The sequence below is a fragment of the Cervus elaphus genome, chromosome 20, assembly GCF_910594005.1.
Source record: "Cervus elaphus chromosome 20, mCerEla1.1, whole genome shotgun sequence".
In the NCBI taxonomy this organism is placed as follows: domain Eukaryota; kingdom Metazoa; phylum Chordata; class Mammalia; order Artiodactyla; family Cervidae; genus Cervus; species Cervus elaphus.
In genome coordinates, this window is record NC_057834.1 from 38,828,720 (window position 1) to 38,848,579 (window position 19,860).

Here is a 19,860-nt window from a genome sequence, read left to right on the forward strand (position 1 = left end):
TTTTTTCTTTTTTTTTAAAATAAGGTCACTCTCCTGTTTAAATCCTTTGATGCTCTCCATTCCCTTATCAAACTACCTCTCTTGGTTGTAAAAATCCTTCAATCTATCTCCTGCTTAATTCTTTAGCCATCTCTCAAAGTGTTCTTGCACTCAGGTGAACCCAAGCCATCTGGGATTATTTTCAGTTTCTGCAAAACCATCCTCCAAAGCTTTATCTCTGCCTAAAGTGAGAAGCTCTTCACTCCAGCCCCTGGTTGGCTCACCTTCAGGACTCGGCTTAAACTTTACCATTCCCCAGCCCCACCCATTTTTCAGGGGTTGATATCCAGGGGCCTCATCTGTGTCTACTGTCACAGCTCCTAGCTCTATGCTATAATTGTCACTTAACAATTTAAAAAATTAATTACTTAATTTGACCGCATTGGGTCTTCATTGTGGCATGTGAGATTTTTCATTGTGGCACACAGGCTTTAGTTGTGGTGCCTGGGGCTTAGTTGTTCCATGGGACATGGGATCTTATTTCCCTGACCAGGAAATGAACTCATGTCCCCTGCACTGGAAGGCAGATTCTTAACCCCTGGACCAGCAGGGAAGTCTCTTACTTAATTTTTATAGAATTTCTGTGCTCCAGGCCCTAGGTTACCCGGCACCCACTCTTTGGAGTTTCTGTTTTAGTGGGAGTTGGGGTGGAAGGCTCCAGCACTAAGTACATAGTCTCTGGTTAGAGTTGAGCTAGTGCCAGGGAAGCTAGGACAGGGTATTAATGGAATGAATAACAGAGAGCCAGCCTTAGCCTAGGTATCAGGGATGGCTTCCCTGAGGAAGCGGTGGCTGCATGGGAACTCTAGGGATGGGGAGGGGTTGGTGATCAGGGAAGGAAGACGGTGGGAAGGAGTGTTGGTGGTATTCTAGGCAGAGGAACATCACAGGCACCCTGAGTGGTGGGATCACCTGGGTCTTTGTGGAGCTGGAGGAAGCCAGTGTGGTGAGTGTGTGGGAGCAGGCGGGGAGAGATGAAGGGTGCTGCAAGGGAGGAGAGTGAGGTCAGCCCCCCTTGGGCCATGGGGCTGCACTAAAGAGGACTTTGGCTTTCATCCCAAGGGCCCTGGGAAGCCATTATGGGCTTTTAAGCAGAGAAGCAGGGCTTCCATGGTGCCTTAGCAGTAAAGAATGCACCTGCAATGCAGGAGCTGCAAGAGATGTGGGTTCGATCCCTGGGTCAAGAAGATCCCCTGGAGGAGGGCGTGGCAACCCACTCCAGTATCTTTGCCTGGAGAATTCCAGGGACAGAGGAGCCTGGCGGGCTATAGTCCATGGGGTCTCAAAGAGTCAGACATGACTGAAGCGAATCAGCGTGCATGCAAGCAGTGGAGCAATATGATCAGATTTGCATTTTCAAAAGATTTCTCTGCTGCCCTGTGCAGGGTAGGTGTGAAGGTGGGGTGGGGGTGACAGTCAGACCAGTCAGGAGGTGTTGGGGTCATGGCTTGGACTGGAGAGGTGGAGAGGAAAATAGGAAGGTGTTGTAAGGCATTTATGAGCTTGGGTAGGCAGGATCAGAAGCAGGAACTGAGGATGGCTCTCAGCATCTGGAGGGGGAGTGTGGGTGGTGGTGATGGGGCTTTCTCCACCTGAGATGAGGAATACGGGACAAGGGGATGGTTTGGGGATCGCAAAACAAGAGCCAGTCTGGGATAAAAGGGTGAGTTCCTTAAGGACGGACTCATCTGTTATTCACCTTGAATTCTCGGTATTAGGCTCAGCAGGGGCCCGAGGACTGTGCATGCAGTGAACAACAGGACAGACCTCTCAGGCCTGCTGACCTGCGTTGCTGCTCCTTGGATGACAGGGAAAGCCCTGTTATGTTCTTTCTCACTCAGCAGGTTATCTGCCCAAACAGCCTGCTCTGGCGGTTACCCCGGATGAGAGCGGAGAGGCTCACGTGGGTAGGAGCGGGTGGGTGTGTGGGTGTGACAGCACGTGAGGGACACTGGGAGTCGGGGGAGCTTTGTACTCAGCATCTCATCACCACCCGTTCCCTTTACTGCTCAGCTGGGGGCAGGGTCCGGCTGCTGCAGGGCAGCGCTGCGGACCAAGGACTTGGAACACTTCCCTGCTGCTAACATAGACCAGTCCCAGATTTCCCCAGAGGCTTGGGGCTCTGTTTTGTGGTCAGGGAGTAAAACACACAGAAGGCTGAGATGCTGCCAAGGCATCTAAGCACAGTTTATATACCACCCCCCATCTATGTACCATTCATTCATTCATTCATTCACCCACTGTGTGCCAGGATCTGGGCTCCAGGGGTATCATGGCAACCTGGCCCCGGCCCCCTAGGCTCATACACTTCACCTGCATCCATACACTAGTGGTGCACCATCACCACGGTCACCTTTAGGGCCGGTTAGTGGCTTCCAGAGCACATTATTCTTGCTTCCATCTAAGCTGGCCGAGATGCAGCACTTCCGGAATCCATAGATGATGCTGTTATTAGAAGCTTTACCTCTAACCACACATACGTACTTGCTGGAAGTTCAGAGCAGTGATGCTGATAATGGCCAGAAACTGACAAGTACCCCCAAATGGTGAACGACTGAGCAAACTATAGACATAAGATGGGAGAGGAAGACTAACAAAAACACCAAGTAGGTAGGATTATACTTATTTGCAGTATGATGGAATTTAATGTGTTGGTGAGATTTCCTTTTACGAAATAAACAGAACAGAAATACGGATAGAAAGTCAGGTACATATTAATTACAGCTACTCTAAAACCTATGTACATACACCACAATCTCAATTTTATAAGGAAAACAATGCATCGCAGAAGACTGGAATATGCCAAATATTAACAACGCCTGATTCAGATAGAGAGTATATACATGATTTTTTGGCTTCTTTATTGTCTTCTATTCTTTCCAAACCTTTCATAATGAGAAAGCTTTTCCTATGAAAATTCAGAAAAGTAAATAAATGAAAACACTGGAACTTTCCTGTGTCTACACATCGGCATAGATCAGTGATCTACTCCCAGGGATGTAAGAAGAGCTTGGTGATCCCTGAATTCTGTTGTTCATGTTTGCTGATATTTGACAGCTGGACTCGGTGGGTGCTAAGCACTCTTTGGCTCTAATGTTCTGGGATTCAATTTGATTCCACACAAGTTGAGAATCTCACCATCTAGTCAGGGAAGCAGACTTATTTATTTATTCATTCATTAACTCAGCAAATATTTATGGCATTTCTGCTATGTTTGTGGCATTGCCCAGTTGCTGGGGAACATAAATGTATAATTACAATGCCGTGTGAGAAGTGCTTCAAGAGAATTCCTTTTCAGAGTGTTAGGGGGCACGTAGCAGGGGAAGCAGCTGACCCTTTGCGGGGTGTAAAGGGTCATGGAAGGAGGCTTATCTGAATAAGGTCTCGAGGGGTGAATGAGTTCTTTAGGCAGCAACTAGAGGGAAACAGAGCTTTTGCTAAGTTGAGAGTTATTCCTGGAGAGGGTATGTGGGAAGATGGAATATACAGATTGTTTATAGACGCTTGTCCTCATCCCAGCCACGGAAACCAGGATAAGAAGTGAGTTCAGATGTCGGAGCTCACAAAGTAAGAATAACTCTTTTGAGTCCTGGCTGTTTCTTCTTCCACCTTTACTAGGAGTCAGGCGTATTCAAGGCCTCTTTGAATAATGACCCCTCGACCCTTCAGCACAGCCTCGTTCAGGAACTGGAAACATCTGGATCCTACTGGCTACAAAAACATTGTGTGACTCCTGGATTTCTGTCCTCGTGCAGAAAGCAAAGCCAGCTATAAGAAGACGACCTCAGGCTGAAAATTCCAACCAGTAAACAAGAATCCTTGAAAAAGTGATCATTGGACATCTCCTGCCTGCCTAGTTCTGTGGCTTCTCTTTCTTCCCTTCTTTTTCCAGTTTCTTATCTCCCTTTCCTCCTTTCTCTCTCTTTTGTCACATCTACTTTCCTCCCTTTCTCTTTTCCGTCTCTCGTTAGCCTCTTGATGTCACTCTCTGCCTCCTGTTTCTCTGAGTGTTTTTGTCTCTCTCGCTTTGCATATTTTCTCTTTTTCTTTTCCTTTATCTCTTGCCTGTCTTCAGGTCAGGGTTTTCTGACCTGAAAGGGGTTTTCTCCATTGAAAGGGGCCCTGGCCTGCCTTTGAGGGGCTTTGGAGAGGGCAGAGTTGGTGGGCTACTCTGAGCTTGTTTGGCCTTCTTAGACAAGCATCTCTTTTTAAGGAGTCTGAATTTAGAGCGTGACCACATAAAGAGCCCTTTCATTCTGGCTCTCCTATATCCCTACTTGAGCTGAGACATTTCCAGACAGATAATCATCAGGCTTCCTACAGGAAATTAAAGACCTTGGTGCTGTGTGGCTGCTTGCCTCACCTGTGTGGCCCGTTAAGTTTCACAAAAGGCTTAGCTGCCCTGTTATGTGACAGAACACATCTCTGATAAGATTTCTTTTCCAAATCTCTCTAATGAAGGCGGTTGTGTGTGTCTTCTAGATAAGCAAGCTCACAATAAGGCCAGCAGTTCTCATTTTGGTGCAAGCTGGCGCCTCGCCCCTTTTCATCTGAGTTACAGGGATGCTGAGTTGGTGCATGTCCTCAGGTCCACCACACTCAGGGCAAGTGTCCTTATAATGACGTACATTTGGATCTTTGGCTAACTTGCAGATGCGGTACTTGCTTCACGTCTTTCATGAATCCCCACTTTGTCCACACCCTCTGGTCAGCACCTTCCTTACAGGATGACAGGTCCTGGTCTAGACAACATGGTAATCCTACTCCCATGGGATTTGTCAGTGATTGGCTTAGGTCTGAGCATGCAACCCATTTTTTTTTTTTTTCATGCAACCCATTTTTAACCAGTGAGAAGTGAAGGAAAACCTAGGGACTGCTGGGAGTTTTTCTCATTATTAAAAAGAGATCCAAGGGACTTCCCTGGTGTTCCACTTTCCTGGTGGTCCCTGCTAAAATTCCTGGCTCCTAATGCAGGGGGCTCAGGTTCGATCCCTGCTCAGGAAACTAAATCCTACACGCTGCAACTAAGAATTCGCATGCTGCAACAAAAGTCGAAGATACTGCATGCGGCAACTAAGACCTGAAGCAGCCAAGTAAATTAATAAATATTAAAAAAAAAAAGAGATCCAAGACAAGAGTGCTTCCTTTACTTGTCTCCACACTTTGAAGTGTAATGGTGGGATGCCTGGAGGTGCTGCAGCCACCTTGTGACCATGAGGGAGTGGCCAACATGCAGAAGATAGAGCAGAAAGCCAGAAAGAACATGTTCATGGTGACACACACCATCAAATTAATGGCCCTTGAAACTGTCCTACCTTTGGAGTTAATGTGTGGGATCATAAATGTCCTTTTTTTTTTTTTTTTTGCCATGTGGCTTGTAGGACCTTAGTTCCCCAAGCAGGGACTGAATCTGGGCCGTAGCAGTGAAAGCTCCAGGTCCTAACCCCTTGGACAATCAGGGAACTCCCTAAATGTCTTTGTTTGTAAACTCTCTTGAGTTAGGGTTTCTTTACTGGCAGCTGAAGGTATCTTAGCAAATATAGACAGGGAGGTCCAAGACGGGCCCACTGTGTCTTATGGGGGAAGCGTGAGTTCACTGAGAGAGGGGTGGCGTGGGGAAATGAGCCTTGGGGTGAGCCTTGAGGTCAGTTGGCTCTGCGCTAGAGCACCAGCTTTGTTGCTCCTGCCTGTGACAATCACGGGCAAATTACTTAACCTCTCTGAGTTGTAGTTTCCTTGGCTCAGAATGAGTACTGAGTACCACATGGGTGCTCAATAATTGTCAGTTCTCTTCCCACTAGATATGTTTCTCTTCCAGTTATTTTTAAAGGGACCAGGAGGGGCCAGGCGCAGAGAGTTATTTAATGGCATTTCAGTGCTAGGGGGAGTTTATACAGAGACCGTTCTGAGTCCTTTCCCACAGTTGCTCCAAGTACAAATCACATTTCTAATGCCAGCAAGAGCGCTGAGGGGGAGGCAAATACACCCAATTCTCAATTCTCCATGGTGATGAGGGACGTGGATAATTGAAAACAGCAGATAATCCCCGAACCTGCTTTGAGTCACTGACTTCCACCACCTCCCCCACCATCACTTTTCTGGTACAGCTGACAAACTGCCACAAGGATGCCCATCTCTCCTCTCTTCTGGTGCATCACTTGGCAAAGCTGCTTCAGTACAGTCAAGGCCAGGGTGATGGGAGAAGCAAGGGGACTGACACCTCCCCCGCCCTCCGCCCCAGCCAAGAACAACTCAGAAGCTGCGTGACTAAGCTTGCCTTGGAGTTGGGCTCTGTCTACGCTTGGGCTAGTTTGACTTCAGTTTCTCCAAGCTCCTCCAGGTGGAAATGAGCCCCACAGATGCAGGTTCTTCACCTCTGATGGGCCCTATTCAGGCCAGACAGGGCAAAACTACATGTATGCTCAGAGATCCTCCCCTTATGTCATCATTTCTTAGAGCCAAGGGTGACTTTCCCCCTCCCAAGCAATGGCATGAACTAAAATGCATTAGATGCATTGAATTTAGAGCTTTTGGATTTTTGAAGAAAGATTTTGGCTGTGTCGGGTTTTAGCTGTGGCACATGGGATCTTTCATTGCAGCGTGAGGGCTCTCTAGTTGTGGAGCACAGGCTTAATTGCCCCGAGGTCTTCCCTGGTGGCTCAGATGGTAAAGAATCCGCCTGCAATGCAGGAGACCCGGGGTTCCATCCCTGGGCTGGGAAGATCCCCTGGAGAAGGGAATACTTTTGTATTCTTGTCTGGAGAATTCCCTAGATAGAGGAGCCTACAGTTGCAAAGAGTTGGAAACAACTGAGCGATAAAGCACATGCATGGGAAATGAAGTATTAAGTGCAATTGCAAAGTCACTCATTTCCCATCTTCCACTACATGCGAGATCTTCGTTCCCTGACTAGGGATCGAACCCACATCCCCCTGCATTGGAAGGTGGATTCCTAACCACTGGACCACCAGGGAAGTCCCCTAGAGCTTCTGGATTCTTTAGCCAGGTGACAGAACCCTCTTATTTACCAAAGCCTCCTTTCTGTCAGTGAAACACCTTCATATGAAAAGGATGAAAATTGAGGCAAGAAAGATGAGCATTTGATTACCTATCCCATGCTGTCTCTGTGCTAAGCACTACGGATCTTTTGCTTCATGGGGAGACCAGATCTTTCCAGTGAAAACTTGTCTAGCCTGAAGTAGGAGATACTGGCTGCTTGCTTATCTCTGGTAACCTATTCTGGAAAATTCCTGCTTTGGTACCAATAACACAAAAATAAATCTTCTCCAGTCCTAGACCTGGGGTTCAGGTCTCTCAGGCTCTCTTGCAATCTTGTTCTTTTTCTCTACTCTAAAATTTTGATTGGATGAGATATATGGGTCTAAGAGAACTGGGCAAACTGAAATTTCTTGGTTGGGGGGTTGCTAGCCTTCTTGGCCTTTATTGGGAGATGCAGAAGTGCCCCATTGGCCAGGATCAAGGCTCAGAGCGCCGGAAGCAGCTTTGATAAGATCTAGGGGACCTTCAGGGCAGGCTCTCATCCCTCTGTCTCTTCTTTCCCTTCTATGTAGTTTAGAAGCTCTCTAATGGAAGTGACAAGAAGTAAGTAGGAAGCCACTGGCCTTTCTCACCCTCTGCAGCTCGCATCTGCCAGTTCCTGGAGGTTTGCAGGAGGAAAAAGCTATTATGCTAAGAAAGACAATTAGTGCTCACCAGGCCTCCCCGGAGCTCCCACGGGCCACAGGGATTGCCAGAGATGGTACTTGTCATACAATCAGTGCTGGGAACATAGTTTCAGAGCAATCAGAGGAGGCAAGGTTTCCTAAATTGTGGGAAAAACTCCCCAGTTAGAATAACGGCTTATTTTTGGCACGTACTCTTTCTGAGAGGGCTTCCCCAGTGGCTCATGGTAAAGAATCCACCTGCAATGCAGGAGACACAGGAGACAATGGGTTTGATTCCTGGGTCAGGAAGATCCCCGGAGGAGAAACTGGCAACCTGCTCCAGTATACTTGCCTAGAGCGTGCTGTGGACAGAGGAGCCTGGTGGGCTACAGTCCGTGGGGTCACAAAGGTTCGAACAGAACTAAGGGGCTGGGCAGCAGCAGCAGCATCTTGCTGAGATGTACGGCCGCATCTCATTTCCCTTCTGTGCGTGCCTTCAAACACCAGATGGGAAAACAGCCAAGATGAGCGTGCTGGGCCTTGAGCCTGCAACTCAGTTACTTGATCTTGGGCAAGTCCCCTAGGCCTCTTGTTTCTCTTTGTTTTAAAACTTTATTTACTTTATTCTGGCTGCACTGGGTCTTTGTTGCTGCGTGTGGACTTTCCCTGGTTGTGGCAAGCAGGTGTGCTCGGATTTCTCACTGCGGTGGCTTCTCTTGTTGCGGAGCACAGGCTCCAGAGCCTGCGGGATCAGTAGTTGTGGCGAATGGTCTTTGTTGCCCCGAGGCATGTGGGATCTTAGTTCCTGGAGGGATCGAAACGGTGTCCCCTGCATTGCCAGGCAGATTCTTAACCACTGGGGCACCCTCTTGTTACTCTGTATGAGGGGGATGAGAGGAACTGCCTGGTAGAGGATCACCAGGTCAGTGAGAAGTTGGTTGCACGATGCCTGGGGCTTGGTGAAAGTGAAAGTGTTAGTTGCTCAGTTACGTATGACACTTTGTGACCCCATGGACTGTAGCCCACCAGGCTCCTCTGTTCATGGAATTCTCCAGGCAAGAATACTGGAGTGGGTAGCCATTTCTTCTCTAGGGGATCTTCCTCATCCAGGTCTCGACATTGCAGACAGAACCTTTACCGTCTGAGCTACCAGGCTTGGTAGGTGCCCCCAAACTGTTTCTAGAATTGGTTTCTGAACTATGGTTCAGGCTTGGTCTTGTGGCAAGGGAAGGAGGATCCTTGTGCAGCCCCATGCCCTTTCTCCCCATCCAATGATGGGCAGCCTGGAAATCCAGAACGAAAATGTTCTCTCTTCTCTTGACCCTCCTGAGGGTCAACCGAGCTCATCATCAGGAAGAGAAGATTTCCAAGGTGCAGGGCAGAGGCCAGGACAGAAAGGACCAGTCTGGCAGCCCACCTGATCTCATGGGGGTGTCCTATATGAGGTCTCCCTACTTCTTTGGCGTCTTTCCTTTTATTAGAAAAACCTGCCAAAGGCTCTGGAGCAGAAAGCGGAGTGCCAGGCTGGGCTGTGGTTCCCATCAAGGGGGAATTTGTCACTGCACCAACTGTCCAGCCAGCAGTGGTTGGCTGTCCTGTCCGGCACTGTAGACCCTCAGCATTCTAGCTCCAGCGTCTGTGATGAGGGTTATCTTTGAGTGACCCTCACTCCAGGGTGGGGGGTTATTTGTGGTTCTCCTGAGGTGCGGGATGGAGTTCCACTTGTTATAAAGTCAGCATTGGAGAGAGTCACTGCTGGTATGTGAGCTCAGCTGGTTGTCCTGCACCCAGTTCCTGGGGTGACCTCGTGGTCTTGTTTTCAAGGTAAGTCTTGGAATTTCCATTACAGGTCTGGGGGAGAAACAGCTTTTCTGTTCTACTTCATTGTATTTAATGGCTGAAATTGAAAATGAGAGAAATAGTGTAAATGTGGGGATTTGGAAAAGCTTTTGATCCCTCCCTTAATCAATCTTTTCAACCTTTAAAAAAATATATATGTATAGACACATGTATATACACATATATGTGTATGTGTATGTATGTATGTAGATCTCTATCTGTATCATCTATATCTATCTCAAGGATCTTTGGGGGTAGAGATGGGGCTTCCCTGGTTCATTCACATGCTTCTTCTAGGATATGGGAAGGGTTTTTTTTTTTTAAGTGGTGTTCAGGGCACAGCTTCACTCTCCTCTTTTACCATTGCTGCTGCTGCTGCTAAGTCGCTTCAGTTGTATCTGACTCTGTGCGACCCCATAGACGGCAGCCCACCAGACTCCCCCGTCCCTGGGATTCTCCAGGCAAGAATACTGGAGTGGGTTGCCATTTCCTTCTCCAATGCATGAAGGTGAAAAGTGAAAGTGAACTCGCTCAGTCATGTCTGACTCTTCGCAACCCCGTGGACTGCAGCCTGCCAGGCTCCTCTGTCCATGGGATTTTCCAGGCAAGAACACTGGAGTGGGGTGCCAGTGCCTTCTCCGAATTCTGTCGTTTGAGTGGTATTATTTGTATATCTGAGGTTGTTGATATTTCTCCTGGCAATCTTGATACCACTCTAATGGCAGAAAGCCAGGAAGAAATAAAGAATCTTTTGATGAGGGTAAAAGAGGAGAGTGAAAAAGCTGGCTTAAAACTCAACATTCAAGAAACTAAGATCATGGCATCTGGTCCCATCACTTCATGGCAAATAGAAGAGGAAAAAGTGGAAGCAGTGACAGATTTTATTTTCTTGGGCTCCAAAATCACTGTGGATGGTGACTGCAGCCATGAAATTAAAAGACACTTGTTCTTTGGAAGGAAAGTTATGACAAGCCTAGACAATGTATTAAAAAAAGCAGAGACATCACTTTGCTGAAAAAGGTCCTTACAGTCAAAACTATGGTTTTTTTTTCCCAGTGGTCAAGTATGGATGTGAGATTTGGACCATAAAGAAGGCTAAGCACTGAAGAATTGATACTTTCAAATTGTGCTGGAGAAGATTCTTGAGAGTCCCTTGGACAGCAACACCAAACCAGTCAATCCTAAAGGTAATCAGTACTGATATTCATCTGAAGGACTGAGGCTGAAGCTGAAGCTCCAATACTTTGGCCACCCAATGTGAAGAAATGACACATTGGAAAAGACCCTACTGCTGGAAAAGCTTGAAGGCAGGAGGAAAAGGCGACGACAGAGGATGAGAAGGTTGGATAGCATCACTGACTCAGTGGACATGAGTTTGAGCAAACTCCGAGAAATATTGAAGGACAGGGAAGCCTGGTGTGCCACAATCCATGGGGTCACAAAGAGTCGGACACAACTTATTGACTGAACAACAATCTTGATTCCAGCTTGTGATTCATTCACCCCAGCATTTTGCATGATGTACTTTGCATATAAGTTAAATAAGCAAGGTGACAATATATAGCCTTGTCGTACTCCTTTCCCAATCTGGAACCAGTCAGTTGTTCCCTATCCTGTTCTTTAAAGGTTCCTTGTGGCCACTGGGGGTGCTGGAGGATGAAACTGGCTGTCCTTCCAACCAAAAGCACGTGGCTTTTGGTTGAAAACAGAGAAAGGATGTTCCACTTTGAACTCTCCTGTTCAGCTGGACCCGAGTCCATAACTGCATGGAATCTCGCTCGTGGTCTTGGTGACCTGGTCTGATGTGTAGATGGGCAGCCGCGGGATGGACATGGACAGTGGCGACAGTGTTCTGATCTCATGGTGGAGAGCCCAATGCCGGAAAAGAGCTCTAGTCTCAGGATGGGGACAGGAATAGCAGCGGTGGTATCCCCATCTCTCAGAGGGCATGTTCACAGAGGTGATATGCTCTGGTTCTCGTGGCAGGGACAGGATTCGAGGTGACAGTTCTCCCGTCACCTGTGGGATCCTAACGGTGGGTGGCAGTGCCAGCTCTGTTCCCATGGTGGGGAAACTAGTACTGCTGATGACGCTTTGACCTCTTGGGGAGGATAAATGAAGGGGGTTGTGTGGCAGGGGGGAGTTGGGATGCCTCTGCCCACGGGGCAGCAGGGGCCCAGGAGCTGATCTCAGAGAAGCTCCTGGACTCATGTTGGTTCTTATGTAAGAGCAAGAAGGCTGTCAAGGTCTTTCCTGCAGACACTGCTCACGCACGCAGCTGTGGGGCCTCGCCTCTCCCCCTTCCTTTCAGAATCCTGCTTGAGACACGCTGGCCACAGTGATTAAGTGTCCAATTTGATGGGGATCCTGTTAAGACCCTAATGCTTTTCTAATTCTGCCTAAATCGACATTGGTTTTGTCGATCTGCCTACACAGGTTGAGCTTGTTGCTTCCAATTTCAAGTGATTTCCATCTCGTCCCTCTGTCCTTCCCCCTTAGCCTGTCTAATCCCTGGGTTCTTCCAGCTGCCTGGTACCTCCTGCGAGGCTTCCTGCTGCCTCTGAGGCTTGGCAATTAGAAACAGGCTCCAGCAGGGAGGGCGGCTACGGGATTATTATTGAGGAGGGAGAGCCTGAGCGCAGTGTCCATAGCAACCCTCCAGTGTTCACCTTTACCGGGAGAGGAGGAAGGCAAGGGAAGGCAGGGAGGCAGCGAGATGCCTGCCCTCTTGCATTATTCATATCAAAGTGCTGGGTGCAGAAGGCCTTGGCTGTTGACTTTGCCCTGTGCAGGTGGTGTGGGGACAGGGGACTTTTCCCCATCTCGTAGCAGCGCCTTGGAGTGGAGCTTGGGTATGGGGCGGAGTCGGTAAGAAAGCAGGCTTCCCAGGTGGCGCTAGTCGTAAAGAACAATGCGAGAGACGCAGGTTCGATCTCTGGTTCCTTCCAGCCCTCTCAGTTGGTGATTTTATGCTGGCTTCCTTAGGAAGATAATAGTGGTAGTATGTTCTTTTCCGATGATGGAACAGCTCAAGGAACCTGCCAAATAGGAGCTACTTCTTCAAAATGTTCACAGAGGTGAATCCTGGCACTGAATGTAGTTCCTGGGTCTCCAAGGAAGGAGGCAGAAGGTTAAGGGCGTGGTTCTGTTTGGGGATCTCCCTCCTAGCTTCCTAAGGGGCCTGGAGTGCAGTGCTATGTGTATGTGCCTCCAGCAGAGGTCGCCACACTCCTCACAAACCCGCCACTGGTTTCTGTGCCGCAGGTGGGTGATGGGTGAGCACAGGCTGTGGCCTCAATCTCAAAGCCAGAGCTGGGGTGGGAGCCTCCAGGACCTTCCTGCTTGAGCCGCCTCTGGTCAACTGGAGTCTGGGGAAGGGCTGATGTCACCGGTTGGCTCGGAAGCCTGGGGCCTAAGTCACCAGCCAGCCTCTGGGGGCCTGTTCTCCACTCTCGACCTGAACTGTAGGAGGGCCATTCATCCAAGGCTACAGAGTGCCTGGGGCCCTGGGCTGCCCTGGTTCTTGGCCTTCTCTTTGGCAGCTCAGGTGCCAGTTCTGAGCTTGGGAAACTGTTAGAGGTAATTTTTTTTTTTCTCCTCTGAGCCTTTTGGGACTGAGACCAGGAAATGGACTTAATCAGTAAATTTTAATTGAGAGCATGAGCTGTGCTAGGTATGGGGGATTCAGCAGTGGATAAAATAGACAGAAATTCCACCTTCAGGAAGCTGAATGTCTAGTTGGGGACAGAGGGGAGGATGCCATCACCTACATTGCAGTGTGGGGCTGGGAGTGGATACACCTTCCTCTCCACCGGCAGTGGTGTGCTCTCTCCACTGACTTAGCCCTGAGTAGACTGGCCTTTGGACCTGCCCTGACTCTAGGGATGAGGCTCAGCTGCTGAACCCTGGCCAAACAGGTCTCCATGGGCTCCACCCCAGCCACCAAGGTCCACCAAGGTCCTTGCACTTTCCCAGTCCACCTATGTATCGCTTTACAGTTTGCGAAGAGTGTCCCCCTATCCTAGCTCCCTGTGAGCCTGGCCAGGCAGCGTGGAGACAAGATGTTAGTGCCCTGTACCCATTATCTCATGCATTCTTTTCAGAGATCATATTAGCACCCTTTATTTGACCTCTGTGCATGCTTAGTTGCTTCAGCTGTGTCTGATTCTTTGCGACCCCATGGACTGTAGCCCGCCAGGTTCCTCTGTCCATGGGATTCTCCAGGAAAGAAGACTGGAGGGGGTTGCCATGCCCTCCTCCAGGGAATCTTCCCGACTCAGGGATCAACCCCTGTCTCTTATGTCTCCTGCATTGGCAGATGAGTTCTTTACCACTAGCACCACCTAGGAAGCCCCAAAGACCTTTAACTCATCTAAAAAACATTCCCATCCAGACTGACTCATTTGGCCAGAACAGCAAGTTCTCACACCAAAGCCATGGAGAAGGGGTCAGGAGAAGCATTAAAAAATGTGTCTTGATTTTCACAAGACAACTGTGGAGGGAGACATGACTGGATCCAGGTTTATGGGCTCAGAGTGGTGCCGTGTTGTCACCGGCGGCTCTAAAGCTGACAGACTGGACTCCCAGCCTGAGGCTCCTCTGGCTCCGCTGCCTGCCTGCTCACTCTGTCTTCTCTCCACGTCCAGAGCCAGCCTCGCTGGCCACACAGTTTTTGGAGCAGAATCGTCACCCTTCCTTCACCCTTCTCCGTGCTGCTGCTTTTATGAAACTTCCCCAGGTCCTTTTGTCAGAGGGGGTTTCATGGAGAACCTGGCTAGAAGTGGGGGGCAGGAGGAATTGTCCTCTGGAAGGGGACGAAGCCCAGTGGCAGTGACTGAGTGGAGAGGTGACTTGCAAGTGGATGGTCCAGTTTGGCTCAAGGCATGACCTCTTGCCTTCTTTGAGAACAAGAGCAAGCCAGTTGCCTTCCCTGGAACTTAACTCAGCTTCCCCAACTGTAGAACAGGGCTACTAATTCAACCCCACTGGCTTGTTGGGACCACATATGCATAGAGCAGGCTTTCAGTGAACGCCTGTGAACCAGGGCATGAGGTATTAAGCTGTACATCTCTTTTGTAGCGAGATCCATGCAAAGCACAAAAGTTTCAGTGTTTCTTCAGCAAAGCAGGATCCTGGAGGAGATGGTATATGCTGCCGTAGGTGGCTAAGAGCGGCTGGTGGGTGCCCTGGAAGCAGGTAGGGGTATGCTGTGGTCTTGCCTCACTCTTTCTGCCATGGCTTGGGGGAGGGTGAGCAGGCTTGAGTTAGGAGAGCCCTCGTCCGGGGTCTGGATGTTCAGGTACTCAGAGGAACGCATGGATGAGGGATCTACACTTACAGATCAGAGCTCACGGTGGCCAGGGGTGCAGGTAAGGGGTAAGCATTGTGTCCAGGGTCAAAGTGCCCTGAATTCTCACTCAGGGCATCAATTCACTCACTCACTTCCCGATTAACACACAGTCTGGGTGCGAGGTGAAGTGCAGTGTTGTGTGTGTGTTCTACAATTCACACTACAGGCTCCTGTCACCGAGCTGCTTATGGGTGTAAATTAAAATCAGGGGAGGAAAGACATGTATACAGACGACTCCAATACAAGGCAAGGGGTGAAAAGTATCCCCAGAGAGACAAATAAAGTGCTAAGGGAATTCAGAAGAGGGAGATGGTGTCAAACTAGGGGGGAGAAGCTAGGAGGGGGTGTCTGGGAAGGCTTTGGGTGGAGGCAGCACTGTGCTTCCCTTAAATTCTAGTGGGATTGGACACCGAGTGAGGGCTGGAGTGGCGTTCCAGGCAGCATGAATGGGGACGTGGAAGAGCATGAGTCTGGGGTCAGAAGGATCCAGGTTCAAGTCCATGACTGACTAATAAACTTGAGCGAGTCACTTCAGCCTTTCTACATTTTAGTTTATGGGGGTGAGAGTGTAAAGGCTGGAATGATAGAATCTTCCTGGCCTGCTTTCCAGGGCTGCAAGGAAGTGCAAACTTTATGTGAAAGCAGTTGGAAAACTATAAAGTGCTATGAAAGTGCAGGGGCTGTTTTTATTTTTAAAGCATTAATTGATTCAGCAACAAAACTCCTAGGTAAGAACACAGTAATGACTGAAACTGGATGGGCTATACAGTAGTTCAGCTCAAAGCTGTCTCTAACCCAATCATCCAGGGTCTGAGGAAGTGTGGTTGATCTTTATTCTTTCATTCCTGGAAGGTTAAGGAAAGCCCTTAACCACCACAAACTTTCTCAAAAATCCCACTATTGTCTGTTGTTGTAGATTATCTGAACTCCATCCATCCACCTATTTATCTGTTCAGCCAGCCATCCAGCCAATTTACCAATCTATCCACCCACCCATTCACCTATCTATCCATCCATCCAGTAAACCTATATCGAGTACATCCGTGGCCAGATACCCTGCTCATTGTTGGGGATACAGAAGAAAATTAGACCTCTTCTCTGTGCTCAAGAACTCTACAGCTTAGTGAGAAAGACAGCCATATAAATCATGTATCATTACTCTTTTTAAACCCATTTTCAGTTCTACGTTTTTGGGGGTAACAAATTCCAGAGACCACAGATTATGGGATTTTAAGGCTGAGTGATCTCAGAACTCTGTTCTATCACGCTCATTTTACTGATGGGGAAATTGTGATTATTGTTTATTGTGGAGAGCAATATGGCTTCCTCTTATTTGCCTCCAAATGACCTCTCCAAGCTTTCAAGTTCAGTTCAGTTCAGTGAATCTTTATTAAACATCTATTATGTGCCAGGCTCTGGGCAAGAGCTGCAGGTGTGGCAGTGAAGAAGATGTCATCCCTGCCATCAGGGAGGTCACAGTCTAGGGAAAAAAGGACATACAGAGAGATAATAGCTCTAGTGCTTGATAAAGACAGGGATAGAGGTGAGCACAGGGTACCGAACATACAGGAGAAGGGCCCCTGCTCTGAATATGGGGAGCTTGGGAGAGGCTTCCTAGAAAGAAGTCCTGTGAGCCATATCTTGAAGGGCAAAAAGCAATGTGTTAGATGAAGATGTCCTGGAAAGGCATGCTGGGCAGAAGGAACAGCGTGGGCAAAGGCATGGAGGTAGAAATAGCGTGGCTTATTGGAGAAACTCCCCGGGAGTAGGAAATGGCATTCCACTCCAATATTCTTGCCTACAAAATCCCATGGACAGAGGGCCCTAGCAGACTACAGTCCACAGGGTTGCAAAGAGTTGTACACTCTTTGAGTGACTGACTATATACTGGAGAAACCATATATGGGGTTGGGACTTAAAGAGGGAAGTGGTGAGGGATGAATGTGGAGAGGAGGGCAGGGGAAAAATGATAGCACATCTGAGGTGGAGCTGGTATGGCCAAAGGCCACCTTTACCTTCCTGGGTTTGGTGAGTATGTCCTTGCTTACTTTCTCTGTCCTCTCTGGGCTAAGAAACTCCAGCACATTCCCTTGGCCTTCCTCTTTACAGTTTAAGTCACTCAGTTGTGCCCAACTCTTTGTGACCCATTGGACTGTAACCCACCAGGTTCCTCTGTCCATGGGATTTTTCAGGCAAGAATACCAGAGTGGGTTGCCATTTCCTTCTCCAGGGGATCTTCCTGACCCAGGAATGGAACCAGTGTCTCCTGCATTGCAGGTGGATTCTTTACCTGCTAAGCCATCGGGGAAGCCCCTTTCAGTCTTAAGAAGGCTAATTCATGTGAAGGCTGAGCCTGTCCTTCAAGGCGTGGGTTTGGATGCGCAGGAAAAGTCAGCCTTGATTTGCAAGATTTGCCAGTTCCTATGGTGTAAACATTTCCAACAGCAAGGATTTCAAGCTATCAATGCAACATCACTGGTCATGGAGTTGAGAAGAGATATACACTGTTGAGTTTTATAAGCCAGTACCAGCCAGCTCCAGCATAGCTTCTGGGCTGCATGTGTGGTCTGAAGAGGTAGCCTACTCCTACTGACTTGCATGATGTAGGGACCCTTATCACTTCCATTTTATAGACTGGGAAGCTGAGGGTCAGAAGGTGGTTGTCCTGCCTGTGATCACATAGCCACTGCCTGACAGAGAGGGGCAGCCTGGGCAGCCTGACTCCAGAGCCTGAGCTCTAACCATGATATTGTGCTCTTCCCATTCCAACAGGGTGGGCGTATCGAAGTGTGTGAGCTGCATCAGTGGCATTAGCCTTCAAGTTCCAGCCCATTTCCAGATGAATCTCCAGTTGACATTTGGCTCTGTATAGTTAGTTCTCCCATCTGCCAGGTGTTTCTCACCCCCATCCATGCTAGAAGGACATACTCTAACAGTCCCCATTGGATCCACCAGGCACAGCCAGGGAGCCTGGAAGCAGGAGGGGATCCAGAAAGGTCAGCTGAGACAGAAGACAGATCATGGTGGTGGAGTGGGCACAGAAATGCCTAGACCTGGAGTCTCTCCCTAAAAATTGGTTTTTCACAGCCCAGATGCTGTGTCTAGCACTGAGAAGCAATAGTAACAGCACATTTCTGCTACTCACGACACAGTAATGGTAATTTGTTATGAAATCATTAAGCCTAAGTATATGATCTGGAGCCTTGAACAAAACAGGTGGCTCTGTTTGGGGATGGAAGGAGGGAAACCAAGAAGACAGAAGGAAAGGAGAGGGCATGCTCGAGGGAGTGAGGTGTGGGAGGGGTACTGGTGGGCTGGCATGGTTGTGGGAAAACACATGAGACCCCAGGCTTATGTCTGAGCCCGTGTTATGACTTGCAGTGGTGGGGGTGGGGGTGCAGGGTGGTGTTACCATGTTATCAATAATAATAACACTTCTCAAGATATTGTCTATAGTTGTGATTATTGAGGTTTCAGGGGTTGTGGCTTACAAGTAACACTTAACTCTCAATCATTAGGGCTGATAGGGGATTGGAGAGGTGAGAACTGGCATAGGAAGGGTACTCTGGGCTCTTTTGATGGGAGCTCTGCCCCTTCCTGACCTGGCTACTTGCTGCTCACCATTCAGAACTGCTTTAAAACTTCACTGTGTGTGTGCATGTTTATGGACCAGTGAGTGCACACCTATGTATATATGTGCACCTGCATACATGTATCTGTGTGTGTGTATGTGTGCATGGCTCTCCTACTCTTCCCCCTTCCTACCAAGAAAGCAGCTAGACAGAGGCCAAGGGGTGATGGGGGAACCAAGAGCCAGGTAGGAAGACATCGCCTTCCTAAAACCCCAGGTATGCCTGGGGAATCCCAGGCCCCCTCTTCACTCATCTCTAAGTCAATTGCAGTTAGAAATGGAAATGAATTCAGCAGGGTCCCATTTTTTTGGAACTCCCTTTGCACACAGTGAGAGCTTAATAAATACTTGATGATGGTTCTGAGCCTGGGAAGCCAGCAGCTGTTCCCAGCTCTGACTCTCAGAGCTCCATGGAACAGATCAGGTGGGGAGCAACCACGGGGGTCTTCAGTCTTCCTGCCAGACCCTCCCGTGACTCCAAGTCCACATGCAGCCATAGTCCATTTCACACATCCTGCTTTGGGGAGGCCAGTTCTTCCTCCACAATTTCTATCTGGCTCTTTCCCACTCGTCATTTGAGCCACATTTATGGAGCCACCACTTTGCACTGAGCATCAGAGTGGAAAGGCATCCTGGGAAATGTTATAGGGGCTGTGGGTTCAGACTGACCTGGGTTCAGATTCTATTACCCTAAATTATAAATGGGGTAACATCTGGCAAGTTACTTATCTGTGCTTGAGTGGTTTTTTTAAAAAAACGGTTTTCATCTGTAGAAGGAGAATAATGACATAATTTTCATAGGGTTATTGTGAGGCTTAGAAATAACAGATGCCCCTGCACGCATATTGCAGGCAGTTCAGTATTTACCTGGGGTCAGAAGGATGTGACCTTTGCTTCTGTGACCTTGAAGTTGTTACTCAGTATCTCTGAGCATCAGTTTGTGAAATGGAAACACGATGCCCGCCTCCTTGGGTATTTGGAGGCTGTAGCTGGATAATAGGTGTGAAATAAGCTATCGTAGACCCTGATCATGAATAACTCTTCCTGTTTCTTGCCGCCGCATCACGGTGCACAGTTCCCCTCCGGACGAGGACCTCCGCTCCTCTTCGCCACCGCCCCGCGTGCGCATACATCCCGTATCGCCGTGGGCTGACGGGTTTCTGCCATACCTGTCAGAGGAAAAGAGGGCAGCGGCTCAGCTCCCGGGTGGGGAGCGGAAACTACAGTTCCCAGCCCTCGCTGCGCCACCGCCGGGGCTGGGAGCGGAGCGCGGCAGGCCCCTCCTCCGGGGAGGAGCCTATGCGGGGGGCGGAGTTAGGAGGTGGTTGGAGAGTTAA

At 48.9% G+C, this 19,860-nt stretch overlaps 1 protein-coding gene across 2 annotated transcripts in view; it reads left to right on the forward strand.

Moving 5' to 3' along the window:
- The window catches only part of PMVK (phosphomevalonate kinase), a 45,288-nt gene extending 41,460 nt beyond the window's left edge, over positions 1-3,828 (forward strand). For both annotated transcript variants that reach the window (XM_043877502.1, XM_043877504.1), the window contains exon 6: positions 3,658-3,828. In XM_043877502.1, coding sequence (XP_043733437.1) covers positions 3,658-3,813 — 156 coding nt within the window. In that variant the 3' untranslated portion in view covers positions 3,814-3,828. The remainder of the gene's footprint in view (positions 1-3,657) is intronic.
- Positions 3,829-19,860: the final 16,032 nt, after the last annotated feature.